Source organism: Microcaecilia unicolor, chromosome 3 (genome assembly GCF_901765095.1).
Source record: "Microcaecilia unicolor chromosome 3, aMicUni1.1, whole genome shotgun sequence".
Taxonomy (NCBI): Eukaryota; Metazoa; Chordata; class Amphibia; order Gymnophiona; family Siphonopidae; genus Microcaecilia; species Microcaecilia unicolor.
In genome coordinates this window covers 180,871,292-180,885,745 of record NC_044033.1, presented here as the reverse complement: position 1 = coordinate 180,885,745, position 14,454 = coordinate 180,871,292, and the positions used below count along the sequence as shown (strand labels likewise).

The window sequence follows — 14,454 nt, the reverse complement described above, 5'->3', positions numbered from 1 at the left end:
GCGATGACCTTGTCTGAGAAGCCCTTCTTCCTCAGACGCTGCCGCTCAATAGCCAGGCCGTAAGACCAAAGGGGGCGGGATCCTCCATCACCACGGGACCATGATGCAACAGGCCCTGCTCCACTGGCAGCCGCAGAGGATCGTCCACTGAGAGCCTGATCAAGTCCGCATACCAGGGACGTCTGGGCCAGTCCGGACCCACCAGGATTATCCGGCCCGGATGCTTTGCCACCCGGTCTAGCACCCTGCCCAACATGGGCCAGGGCAGGAACACATAAGAGAAGCTCCTGTGTCGGCCACTGTTGGAGAAGAGCATCTACTCCCAGGGATCGAGGGTCCCGTCCTCTGCTGAAAAAGCGCGGCACTTGGCCGATGACGCCATCAGATCTAGGCTCGGCTGGCCTCAGCGCTTCGTGATGTCCAAGAACGCCTGAGCCGATAACTGCCACTCTCCGGGATCCAAGGTATGGCGACTGAGAAAGTCCGCCTTGACATTCATGACTCCGGCAATGTGGGCCGCTGACAGCTGTTCCAGGCTCGCTTCCGCCCACTGGCATAGATTCATGGCCTCCTTGGCTAGATGGGCGCTCTTGGTACCTCCCTGGCGGTTGACATAGGCCACAGCCGTGGCATTGTCCGACAGGACCCGTACTGGCTTCAACGCCAGTACCGGGAGGAACTCCAAAAGCGCCAACCGAATGGCTCTGAGTTCCAGGAGGTTGATAGACCACTTTGCCTCTGCAGGAGACCAGAGCCCCTGCGCTGTCCTTCCCAAACAGTGGGCTCCCCAGCCCGTCAAAGAGGCGTCCGTCGTGACGACAATCCACTCCGGGGTCACAAGAGGCATTCCTGCAGACAACTTGTCTGTCTTCAGCCACCAGCTCAGCGCCTTGCGCACTGCTGAGTCCAAGGGAAGGCGCACAGCATAATCCTCCGACACCGGAGTCCAGCGCTGCAGCAGAGAGTGTTGTAGTGGTCTCATATGAGCCCTGGCCCAGGGCACTACTTCCATCGTGGCTGTCATAGAGCCCAACAGCTGCACATAGTCCCAAGCCCGAAGAGGAGAGGCTACTAGGAACTGGTCCACCTGAGCCTGAAGTTTGACAATCCGATTGTCCGGCAGGAACACTCTGCCCACTTGGGTGTCGAATCGAACTCCCAGATACTCCAGGGACTGAGTCGGGCGCAGCTGGCTTTTCTCCCAGTTGATGATCCACCCCAGAGAGCTCAAAAGAGCAATCACCCGGTCCACAGCTTTGCCGCACTCTGCATAAGAGGGGGCTCGGATCAACCAGTCGTCCAGATAAGGATGGACTTGTACTCCTTCCTTTCGCAGGAAGGCCGCGATGACCACCATTACTTTGGAGAAGGTCCGCGGAGCAGTAGCCAACCCGAACGGGAGGGCTCTGAACTGGAAGTGTCGGCCCATGACTGCAAAACGCAGAAAGCGTTGATGAGGCCAGATGGGAATATGCAAGTACGCTTCCTTGATGTCCAAGGATGCCAGGAACTCCCCTGCCTTCACTGCCGCTATAACAGAGCGGAGAGTCTCCAAGCGAAAGTGCCGAACTTTCAAGGCCCGATTGACCCCTTTGAGGTCGAGGATAGGCCGTACAGAACCTCCTTTCTTTGGTACCACAAAGTAAATGGAGTAACGTCCCTTGCCAAGCTGATTTTCTGGCACCGGAACGACCGCACCCAGGAGGATCAGATTGTCCAAGGTCTGCTGCACTGCCACAGCTTTGACCGGAGACTTGCAGGGAGAGAGTACAAACCCGTCTCTTAAGGGTCGGCAGAGCTCTAGCTTGTACCCGTCTCTGATGACTTCCAGCACCCAAGCGTCTGAAGTTACCCTGGTCCACTCGCCCAGAAACGAGGACAGGCGTCCTCCAATCTGCACTGGGCCATGGACCAGGGCCCCGTCATTGGGTACGAGACCCTGGGGGAGGACCGGAGGGCGCACCTCCGGGACGGCGGTCTCTGCGAAAGGAATGCTGCTTGGGGGAGAAGTTCCTTTTGAAGGAAGAGGGGGCAGAGGAGCCCGACTTGCCCGGGCGGTACCGACGGGCTTCCTGAAACCGTCCTCTGGAGATACCGGGGCGAGCAGTGGCCCGAGCCCTGACCTCTGGTAACCTCTTGCCCTTAGACGTGCCAAGATCGGTCACAATTTTGTCCAGCTCGACCCCAAACAGCAGCTTGCCTTTAAAAGGCAACTTAGCCAGGCGGGACTTAGAGGCGTGGTCAGCAGACCAATGCTTCAGCCAAAGCCACCGCCGCGCAGAGACTGTCTGAGCCATACCTTTAGCCGAGGCTCTCAAGACATCATACAGTAAATCTGCCAAATAAGCCAGGCCCAATTCCCGGGCCGGCCAATCAGCCCTCAAGGAAGGATCCAAGGGGGAAGCCCGCTGCACAATCGTCAGGCACGCCCTGGCCACATAGGAGCCGCAAACTGAGGCCTGCAAACTTAAAGCAACCGCCTCGAAGGACGACCTTAAGGCCGCCTCCAATCTTCTGTCTTGGGCGTCCTTTAGGGCCGTGCCACCTTCCACCGGCAACGCCGTTTTCTTAGTCACCGCAGTGATTAAAGAATCCACGGTAGGCCAAAAAGGCCTCCCGTTCACTTTCAGGCAAAGGATAGAGGCGGGACATAGCCCTAGCCACTTTGAGGCTCGCTTCCCGGGACATCCCATTGAGCCGAAATCAAGGTGTGCATGGCATCATGCACGTGGAAGGTTCTAGGCGGGCGCTTCGTCCCCTGCATAATGGCGGAGCCAACAGGGGCTGAGGGAGAGACGTCCTCCGGAGAGGAAATCTTCAAAATGCTCATGGCCTGCATTAACAGGTTGGGCAAGTCCTCTGAGCGAAAGATCCGCGCTGCAGAGGGGTCATCCGCTCCATCCAAGCGGGAATCCGTCTCCTCCAAGGAATCCCCAAAGGACCGTTGGGAGAACTCAGATACGCTGCCCTCATCTACATCAGAGGAGACAGAGTCCTCTAAGGCCTGGAAATCCACCCGAGGGCGTTTACTTCCGGGGGCCTCAACCCCTTTATCGGACAAGGGAGCAGGGGCAGCGTTTTGCATAAGAAAGGCCTGATGCAGCAGCAAAATAAACTCGGGGGAGAAACCCCCCAGACTGTGCACTTCAGCAGCCTGGGCCACAGCCCTAGACGCACCCTCAACCGGCGCTCGCAAGAGCGGGGGAGAAACATGCTGCGCATCCAAGATGGCGTCCGGCGCAACACTCCGTGAAGGAGCCGCGCGGGAAGAACGGCGCTTAACTTTAGCCGCTTTTTTGCCGTCGCCCAAATCAAGGGCGGCCATGGCATTGTCTCCCACCTCAAGGGCGGCCCAAGAAGAAGCCGTCCGAGCAGAGTGGCCGGCCAAGATGGCGGAGGCGAGCAGCGGGGGATGGGCGTTTATGGTGGGAAAAACCGCCGCACCGGAGGAAGAACCGGGACACTGACCGGCCTCCAAACTGACACCCAACAAGGGCGAATCAGACTTTAAGACTCCCGCATCCCCGCTAGAAGCGCACACGTGGTCCTGGGAGCGATTCTTTGCGCCCTCACCCTCCGACGCCATTGGCCACGTGGAGATCGATCGGGGAACCCCCTGCCCGCTACAAAAAGGTAAAAATTACCTGCTTCTCGCTCCGAGCTGTAACGAACCGGTGTCCCAGTGAGTAGCTGCAATAAACGTTTAAATAAAACGTTGAAATAAACGCCTTAAGGACGTCCAAATTTTTTTTTTTTTTTTCACGGCGCCAGCGGGAGGGGGGAGAAAAGGAGGGACCTGGCACCACCAGGTTTGCACTTGCTCAAGAAGAGCCCTCAACCCCAGGTACTCAACAAAATCTAAAAATTAGGCTTGGAGACCTAGCCAGAGCTGCTGCTGTGTGTGACCACCACCTGCTGAGATAGAGAACATACTGAGGAGTTTCCGGCAGCACATGACCACATATAGGGAGGCAAAAGGATTGCTCTCTATCTCCACCTGCTGGTAGATGGACACAACCCACCAGTCTATGGATTGATCAGCATGATGATATGGAATACCTCCATCCAGCCGTCTCATTGAAAACCCTGCCCATCTCTAGCCTTCGTGAGTTTGTTCCCTCAGAGTCCCGCCTTCTGACGTCATTTCCACTTTCCGCGAGGGCAAGACTCTGAAGGAACGAACTCGAAGGGAAGGCTAGAGACGGCAGGGCTTTCAATAACGTGGCCGCTTCGACTGAGGTAATCAGGGGAGCGAGGAGAATCGCTGGGTATGGGTGGCTGGAGGGGGGCAGAGGAGAGAAGAGAATCGCTGGGTATGGATGACTGGAGGGGGGAGGGGAGAATCTACTACTAACTAGCATTTCTAAAGCGCTACTAGGGTTACGCAGCGCTGTACAATTTAAACATAGAAGGACAGTCCCTGCTCAAAGAGCTTACAATCGCGGTGTATGGGTGGCTGGAGGAGGGGCAGGGGAGAGAAGAGAATCACTGGGTATGGGTGGCTGGAGGGGGGGGGCAGGGGAGCGAAGAGAATCACTGGGTATGGGTGGCTGGAGAGGGGCAGGGGAGCGAAGAGAATCGCTGGATATGGATGGAGGGGGGCAGGGGAGAATTGCTGATATGGATGAAAAGCAGGGAAGAGGAGTTGCTGGACATGGGTGGATGGAGGGGAGGGTTGCTGGACATGGGTGGATAGAGGGAAGGGCAGGGGGGAGAGGAGGGTTGCTGGACATGGGTGGATGGAGGTGAGGGCAGGGGGGAGAGGAGGATTGTTGGGCATGGGTGGATGGAGGAGAGGGAAGGGAGAGAGAAGAAATGATGGACATGGATGAAGGGGAGGGTAAGAGTGAGGAAGGAGATGAGGGAAAAGGAAGAGAGGAGAAAAACTGCACATGGACCAAGAATATAGGCAGAAGCTAGATCCATTGGGCAGTCAAGTGTGCGGAGGACCCAGCTTTTACTTATGGATGTAGGGCAAGAAATGAAGAAGAAAGGAGGAAAGTAAAGAAATAAATGGAAAGGAAGCCCTGGAAATGGAGTTAAAAAGACAGATAGCAGCAGAATCGGATACTGGGTCAGCATGATCAGAAAAACAAATAATTTTATTTTCATTATAGTGTTTGGAATATGACCACTTTGAGAATCAGGTGCTCAACATTAAAAGTTTATATTTAGAGGCAAGATGGCGTCTGAATAGGACGTGTGTGAAACAGCTCCGCACTCAACTCCCTCTTGCTGTTTTTTTTTTTCCTTAAAAAATACATTTCCATGCCCAAGAGACGGGGCAAACAGAGGGCTTACCCTGCTCCCTCTGCAAGACAGGAATTGGGACCGATGGACCGTTTCACTGTTCCCAGAGTAGAATTGACTGGGCAACAACCCTTGCTGCAGGAGGGATCGATGAGAGGAGAACCGACCTACCTGCTTGAGGGAGAGACCACTCTGAGCCCAGAGGAACGGAGTCCTCCTTCGATGCCGGCAATGCTGGCAGACCAGAGCCCTGGAGAAGAGAACCAACTGAAAGTAACAGGATAGATCATAAGGAATGCCAAGCCAAATGCAAAGCGGAGATAAGGAGGGCAAAAAAGGACTTTGAGAAGAAATTAGCGTTGGAAGCAAAAATACATAGTAAAAATTTTTTTAGATACATTAAAAGCAGGAAACCGGCCAAAGAGTCGGTTGGGCCGCTGGACGAAAATGGTGTTAAAGGGGCGATCAAGGAGGACAAAGCCGTAGCGGAGAAATTAAATGAATTCTTTGCTTCGGTCTTCACCGAGGAGGATTTGGGGGGGACACCGGTGCCGGAAAGAATATTTGAAGCGGGGGAGTCGGAGAAACTAAACAAATTCTCTGTAACCTTGGAGGATGTAATGGGTCAGTTCAGCAAGCTGAAGAGTAGTAAATCACCGGGACCTGATGGTATTCATCCCAGAGTATTAATAGAACTAAAAAATGAACTTGCGGAGCTACTGTTAGAAATATGCAATCTGTCCCTAAAATCGAGTGTAGTACCGGAAGACTGGAGGGTAGCCAATGTTACTCCGATTTTTAAGAAGGGTTCCAGAGGAGATCCGGGAAATTATAGACCGGTGAGTCTGACGTCGGTGCCGGGCAAGATGGTGGAGGCTATTATTAAGAATAAAATTGCAGAGCATATACAAAAACATGGACTGATGAGACAAAGTCAGCACGGATTTAGTGAAGGGAAGTCTTGCCTCACCAATCTAATGCATTTTTTTGAGGGGGTAAGCAAACATGTGGACAATGGGGAGCCGGTTGATATTGTATATCTGGATTTTCAGAAGGCGTTTGACAAAGTGCCGCACGAAAGACTCCTGAAGAAATTGCAGAGTCATGGATTCGGAGGTAGGGTATTATTATGGATTAAGAACTGGTTGAAAGATAGGAAGCAGAGAATAGGATTGCGTGGCCAGTATTCTCAGTGGAGGAGGGTAGTTAGTGGGGTCCCGCAGGGGTCTGTGCTGGGTCCGTTGCTTTTTAATGTATTTATAAATGACCTAGAGATGGGAATAACTAGTGAGGTAATTAAATTCGCCGATGACACAAAATTATTCAGGGTCGTCAAGTCGCAGGAGGAATGTGAACGATTACAGGAGGACCTTGCGAGACTGGGAGATTGGGCGTGCAAGTGGCAGATGAAGTTCAATGTTGACAAGTGCAAAGTGATGCATGTGGGTAAGAGGAACCCGAATTATAGCTACATCTTGCAAGGTTCCGCGTTAGGAGTTACGGATCAAGAAAGGGATCTGGGTGTCGTCGTCGATGATACGCTGAAACCTTCTGCTCAGTGTGCTGCTGCGGCTAGGAAAGCGAATAGAATGTTGGGTGTTATTAGGAAGGGTATGGAGTCCAGGTGTGCGGATGTTATAATGCCGTTGTATCGCTCCATGGTGCGACCGCACCTGGAGTATTGTGTTCAGTACTGGTCTCCGTATCTCAAAAAAGATATAGTAGAATTGGAAAAGGTACAGCGAAGGGCGACGAAAATGATAGTGGGGATGGGACGACTTTCCTATGAAGAGAGGCTGAGAAGGCTAGGGCTTTTTAGCTTGGAGAAGAGACGGCTGAGGGGAGATATGATAGAAGTGTATAAAATAATGAGTGGAATGGATCGGGTGGATGTGAAGCGACTGTTCACGCTATCCAAAAATACTAGGACTAGAGGGCATGAGTTGAAGCTACAGTGTGGTAAATTTAAAACGAATCAGAGAAAATTTTTCTTCACCCAACGTGTAATTAGACTCTGGAATTCGTTGCCGGAGAACGTGGTACGGGCGGTTAGCTTGACGGAGTTTAAAAAGGGGTTAGATAGATTCCTAAAGGACAAGTCCATAGACCGCTATTAAATGGACTTGGAAAAATTCCGCATTTTTAGGTATAACTTGTCTGGAATGTTTTTACGTTGGGGGAGCGTGCCAGGTGCCCTTGACCTGGATTGGCCACTGTCGGTGACAGGATGCTGGGCTAGATGGACCTTTGGTCTTTCCCAGTATGGCACTACTTATGTACTTATGACTAGACCCGATGAGGAGATGTCTGATCTGGGAGCAGGGGCAGACTCTGCTAGCAGAACGCCGAGTGCAGCAGTGCTGGTGGTTACTGCTGAGAATACCGAAGGAGCAGGAGTTGAATCACAAGAGAGCAAGACTGGCTCTAAGAAAGGAGCTCAGGAAGAGGTAACATTGAAATTATTTCCTAAAAAACCAGAGAAAATAACCCTAGAAAAATTTGGGATGCTTTGGAATGTTTAGAAGATTCTTTAACCCAGAAACTATCTCCAATAGTTTAAAAAGTTACTCAATCAAATCAAGCTAAAATAGCAGACTTGGAAAAACAGTTGGAACAATCTAAAACTTTTGAACAAACAATTATACTTGAAACAAATCAAATTAAAGAGAGTCAAATAACTTTAATAAAAGAAAATGTATACTTACAGAGGAAAATAGAAACTTTAGAAAATTTACAAAGGATGAAAACATTGAGATTTATAAATTTTCCTAAAGTTCCAGCAGTGGCTCCTTTAATAACATTTAAAAGATATCTTTCTGAAGTATTAAAAATTACTGAACAATTGTTTCCACCTGTAGCAAGGATTTATTATTTGGCTCCCTATGTTAAGAAACCAAGTGAGCACATAATACCATCTATGGAAACCCCATTTGAGGAGCTAAATTTGAATTTATCACAAACAATTGAAGATGAACTATGTGGAGTACAACCTGCTACATTAATTATAGACTTTGTTCTACAGCCGGATCGGGACTGGATCTTGAAAACTTTCTTTAAACATAGACATGAAGTCTTTCTGAATTGCAAAGTCAAAGTATTTCCTGATATTGCTAGACAAACTCAGAAAAGACGTCAGCTTTTTTTGAAACTTCGTGATCATGTATTGTCACAGGGGGGAATTTTCTGGCTTAATTTTCCTTGCAAATGTGTTGTTAAATTTCAATCAATTAAATATGTTTTCTTTGAGAGTGATCAGTTAGCAAAATTCCTGGACTCCAGACAAGAACCAGCCGTAAACTCTCTTGTGCTTCCTCCATTAGTATCTACTCCGTGATAGGATAAGTGGGAACATGTTCTACTCATTTTTTCCTATGTTAACCAATTTTTGAATTGTGCCTTGCCTACAATTGTGGACCTTAGCAGTAATTATCATTTAATAGATTTTCTTTATAAAATATTTTCTTGTATGGTATGGTAATACTCCTTTTCTGTACAAGTGTATCTTGTAAAATTCATTAAAATTACAAAAAAAAAAAGTTTATATTTATTTACTTATCGCATTTTCCCACATTAATTAGATTGGAACATGGTCTCATTTAATTTTTTTTTCCTGGAGTAATGCATTGCTCCCCCACCCCTCTTCCTGGCTATAGCCAGCTCTGCAATTTGGGGGAGGGGGCGCAGAGGTGGACCAGGGAGAGAGCCTGTTGTTGAACATTTACCAGCACACCACTGCATGAACTCATTCTGCCAGAGTATTCAGGATGCCTGGAGGGCTTTCCCACATTAGCACGTGGATCCTGTCCCCTAAATATTGTCCTCTAGTTAACAGTCTGTACCAAGTCAAACTTGCTGGCTACCTAGGAGCGGAAGACAAGACCTGTACATGATTGATGTGGAGAATCCTTTCAGTGGTAGTTCAGAGATCCTGGATAACAACATGCAAGTGAAGTCTTTTGGTGCTGCTCAAGGTGGAGCCAAAGCTGTGGTTGATGAGAGATACATTTCTTGAGCAGTATGGAAGACCTTGTGGAAAAGTAGAAGAGGCTATACTTGTAATTATAGATGGTGAAAACAGTATAAATAAACAGGAGAAACACATACTCAAATGCTATGTATCCCAGTGGACATGGAAGGGCTTGGAATAGTGGAATAATCCAGAGTCAGCATGGGCAGCAGGGAATAAAGATCACTACTGTACAACCTACTGTAGACCATCAGGGTATTAGTCAACTTGGCAGGTACAAATGGGGGTGTAGTAAGAGAAATTGGAGATGCTGCACACCCCTACCACCCTTGTGCCCTGTGCAGCCACACCGCTTGCTCATACCTTACTGCGGCCCTGGATGGTGGAGCAATGTTGCTGAAGGAAAGCAGTGCCACCCTCACTTTCTGCCATCACCTTAACCTGAATAGATCTTACATGTCTTCATGGGGAAGACTGGAGGGGGAAGGGATCAGTGTTTTAACTAAACCCCTAATTCCCTGCATATACACCTCAAACACCCAGTTCCTACTGTACACTTGACCACATCCCCTAAGTCCCTGACAGACACATCTACTCTGCTCAGACACCTCTGCTATGACATAGTAGCATAGTAGATGACTGCAGAAAAAGACCTGCACGGTCCATCCAGTCTCCCAACAAGGTAAACTCATATGTGCTACTTTTGTGTATACCCTACCCTGATTTGTACCTGTCCTCTTCAGGGCACAGACCGTATAAGTCTGCCCAGCACTATCCCTGCCTCCCAACCACCAGCCCAGCAGGTTCAGCACATCTTCTTCTTCCCACCCCCCAGGACCAGTGTTGTTATCCCATTCCAGAAGAGACACTGCCCCAGATGCATATCATACCACACTCCCACTGTGCCCTTGACACACACAGAGCCCTTATTTCTCCCTTTTGGATACCTTGCCCAGAGCAGACACTCCCTCACACATTTACTGTCCTCCGTGCCCTACAAACCATCCCTCCCCTCATTAAAGCTCTGAGGGAGAATCTCTCATCCCTTGCTTCAGCCAGCAAATTGTCTTGAACTGCTCCCACCTCATTAATCTATACCAATCTCAGAGTGAATGGAATTTAATATATTTCCAGGTACTCTAGAAAACCTACCTCTATTCAGTTACAGGGAAATCTGCACCCCGATAGAGAAGAGAAAGAAACAGTCGTACCAGGACTTCTGAACTTTATCAGTTCTCATCATAAACTGTGCCCCTCCCCCACTACAGAGCCCAGAGCCTCCCAGCCTAGCCCAAAACAAGATTAATCTCTAGTCATGACTGATACTCTTACTATTAATGGCTCATCAAAGCACTGTGCCACAAGAAAGAAAAGTCATACTAAAGCAGAGCAACACCGTGTAAAGTTTAGAAAACCTTTCAAGGCACATAAATGGGATAACACATTTGAAAGCAGAAAACTCATGAAGCCCTACTAATTTCACAAGCAGCTTTCTGACAGCTCGGCTTTGGAGTAGGGCAGATATACCTCATCCTACCTCCTTCACAGGTGGTAAGGTTGGGGGGTGGGAATCTGTTTCCTCTCTTATGTGTAAGCCCCCTTTTTTATACTGTATGCTTAGGAAACTACCTAGTGTAAAACCCGGGATGGTGGGAAGAAAGGGTACACAAATAATTTCTTTGTGCAGGCCCAGGGCTGGGCTCAGGTACAACCTGGCAAGCAGCCAAATATACCAAAAGTCACACGCAATCGGGAGGGCCCTTTCTCCAGCTCAGACGTTATGGGGCCCGATCTCACGAATTGGTTTCCTCACTCCCCCTCCTTACTTTTTGCAGCAACACCTTTATTCCTTCAGGTCCCTCCGTATCCAACATCACGACTATCCCTCCCCAGTCCCCTCGGGGTGAATCTATCATCTCTTCCTTCTTGCCCGCCCACGAATTGGTTTCCTCACTCCCTACTTTCTGCAGCGACACCTTTATCCCTTCCGGTCCCTCCGAATCTAACATCACGACTATCCCCCTCCCCTCGGGGTGAACCTAGCATCTCTTCCTTCTTGCCCGCTCACCTGTGACCGTCACCTGACCCGCCGGCGGTCTTTTCAAACCTGTTTTGGTGGCTACGATATACACGCCCAGGCTTTCGCGGCCCGCACGTAACTCGACTCTACTTGACTACTTCCTGTTTACGCAGGGGTGGGGACCAAATAAAGTTGGATAAAACTAGGAGGTTTAATACACAGGAGACGAAGTGACGTCACCACGTTGAACCCAATTAGGTTAATCTCTGTTTCCACTCCCCCCCCGCGCAGCCGTCATCTCTAGTACACTCAAAATAAACATGAGCTGCTGCTGCATCCGCGTTGTCGTTCTTGGTAGCATTTTTATTTTCAAACATGCCATGCAGCACAAAATACAGAGTTTAAAATTGCTATTTCTACTAGCTATAATATTTTTTTAAGATGATTTAAAGATATTCATTTGTTTTTTCATGATATTTATAAGTTACTTATATCTACATATGGGAAGCTTTCAAATAAATTAAAAAGCTTTCGTCCTCCACCTTTTAAGGCACTGCCTAACCAACTGAAACAGCTTTAGACTTGTTACAGATGGACCACGCATAGGCAGTCCCTTATATTTCTAATAATCTTTTTGTATTGTTTTCAATAGCATTTGCTATTGTTTTGGGTATATTAAAACTGTGGAAAGCTCCGCGTACTGCCGGCAAGCTCCACCTACTAGCTTCAGCTCATACATGGACTAGATAGGCGGATTCACTTCATCTCCTGTTTTTTTATCCAACCTCCTGAAAGAAGGATTTCGGGCAGGCAGCAGTCAGCGTGTGGTTGTTGCTGCTGCCCCCACCAAAATATAACTTAAAAATCGGGGGGGGGGGGGGGGGGGGGCAGAAAGAGGTGCTGTATTCACCCCGAAGGGGAGGAGGGTGGAATGAAGAGGAAGAAGTGCTGGACCAGTCGGAGATGGTTGGATGGAAACAGAAGGAGAGGCAGAGGCACTGGATCCACCAGGGAGAGGGAGAGGGTAGGAGAAGTGCAGAATATGCACGGGAATGGGAACAGGGGACATATTGCACCTATGGAGGGGAGAGGGAAAGGAAATATACTGGACTACAAGGGGGGGATTCCAGACTACAGGCTGAGAGCAATGGGGGAGAGGAGATGGTGGCCTATGGGGAGTACTGGGGAGAGGGAGAGATGCTGGACCCCGGGGGATGCAGGAATGAGAGGGGGAGAGATGGACCAACAGAGGTAGCCAGACACACAAGAGGAAAGGGGTGGGAATGCTGCACTTGAATGAAAGGGGTGGAAAAACCATTCCGATAGAAGGGAAAGTAAAGGAGGAAATGCTGCACATGGATAGGACGAAAGGGAGAGGGTGAAATGCTGCATGAGGATGGAAGAACAGGGAGAGAGAGTTGGGGGAGGAGAAAGGAAGGTATACCAAGATCGTGGTGGCAGGGAGGAGGGAGAGGAAGAGATGCCAAGGTACATAAGTATTGCCACACTGGGACAGACCAAAGGTCCATGAAGCCCAGCATCCTGTTTCCAACAGTGGCCAATCCAGGTCACAAATACCTGGCAAGATCCCCAAAAAGTTCAATACATTTTATGCTGCTTATCTCAGAAATAAGCCGTGGATTTTCCCTAAGTCAATTTAATAATGGTTTATGGACTTTTCATTTAGGAAGCTGTCCAGACCTTTTTTTAAACCCCGCTAAACTAACTGCCGTTACCACATTCTGGCAAAGAATTCCACAGTTTAATTACAGGTTGAGTGAAGAAACATTTTCTCCAATTCATATTAAATTTACCACTTTGTAGCTTCATTGCATGCCCTCTAGTTCTAGTATTTTTGGAAAGAGTAAACAAATGATTAACGTCTACCCGTTCCACTCCACTCATTATTTTATAGACCTCTATCATATCTCCCCTCAGCAGTCTTTTCTCCAAGCTGAAGAGCCCTAGACACTTCAGCCTTTCCTCATAGGGAAGTTGTCCCATCCTCTTTATCATTTTTGTTGCCCTTCTCAGTACCTTTTGTAATTCCACTATATCTTTTTTGAGATACAGTGACCAGAACTGAACACAATATTCGAGGTGCGGTCTCACCATGGACCAATATAAGGGCATTATAATGTCCTCACTTTTGTTTTCCATTCCTTTCCTAATAATACCTAACATTCTATTTGCTTTCTTAGCCACCGCAGCACACTGAGCAGAGGTTTCAACGTATCATCAACAACGACGCTGGGATCCCTTTCTTGGTCGGTGACTCCTAACTTGCAACCTTGTATTACGTAGCTATAGTTCGGGTTCCTCTTTCCCACATGCATCACTTTGCACTTGCTCACATTAAACGTCATCTGCCATTTAGAAGCCCTGTCTCGTAAGGTCCTCTTGTAATTTTTCACAATCTTCTCGCGATTTAACAACTTTGAATAACTATCAGGCTTATTTTCGAAAGAGAAGGACGCCCATCCTTCAACACAAATCGGAAGATGGGCGTCCTCACAGAGTCGCCCAAATTGGCATAATCAAAAGACAATTTTGGGCGTCCTCAACTGCTTTCCATCACAGGGATGACCAAAGTTCACGGGGGCGTGTCAGAGGCATAGCGAAGGCAGGACTGGGGCGTGCCTAACACGGGCACCCAGTGCGAAGCAGCAATCTTTATCAGTTCTGGCTCTGGTCACACAAATCCCAAATCCTTGTAAACAAAAAAACAACCCAAACCCAAGTGCTTGTAATGTCTTCCTGTGAGGGTGTAGACAGGCAGATTCTTTAAATTCAGAATACTGTTTCAGGCATGGCAGGAAAAATAGGGGGTTCTCCCTCGTGAGATTAATGGTCAGAGGTGGTAGATGACCAAATACAAATTTGGCGGGCAAAACAGGAGCTTAAATTACTCTGGGAGGAGTTTACTGCTCCCTCATTACTTGAGGGAGTAACATTCCTCAAAAATCAAATCTCTCCTTCACTTCTATAGTAGCCTAGTGGTTAGTGCAGCAGACTTTGATCCTGGGGAACTGGGCTCGATTCCCACTGCAGTTCTGGGCAAGTCACTTAACCCTCCATTGCCCCAGGTACAAATAAGTACCTGTATATACTATGTAAACCTGTTTGACTGTAGTTGCCAAAACCACAGAAAGGCAGTACATCAAGTCCCAATCCCTTTCCCTTCCAGAGACTTCCCCAAATCTCTGGAAGGTTCAGG

At 48.7% G+C, this 14,454-nt stretch overlaps 1 protein-coding gene across 2 annotated transcripts in view; it reads right to left on the bottom strand.

Moving 5' to 3' along the window:
* LOC115465869 (retinol dehydrogenase 16-like) overlaps positions 1-11,122 on the bottom strand; it is a 261,639-nt gene extending 250,517 nt beyond the window's left edge. Inside the window, exon 1 of one of the 2 annotated variants that reach the window (XM_030196670.1) lies at positions 11,044-11,122. In XM_030196670.1, coding sequence (XP_030052530.1) covers positions 11,044-11,091 — 48 coding nt within the window. In that variant the 5' untranslated portion in view covers positions 11,092-11,122. The remainder of the gene's footprint in view (positions 1-11,043) is intronic. The other variant, XM_030196671.1, reaches the window with a different exon arrangement.
* Positions 11,123-14,454: the final 3,332 nt, after the last annotated feature.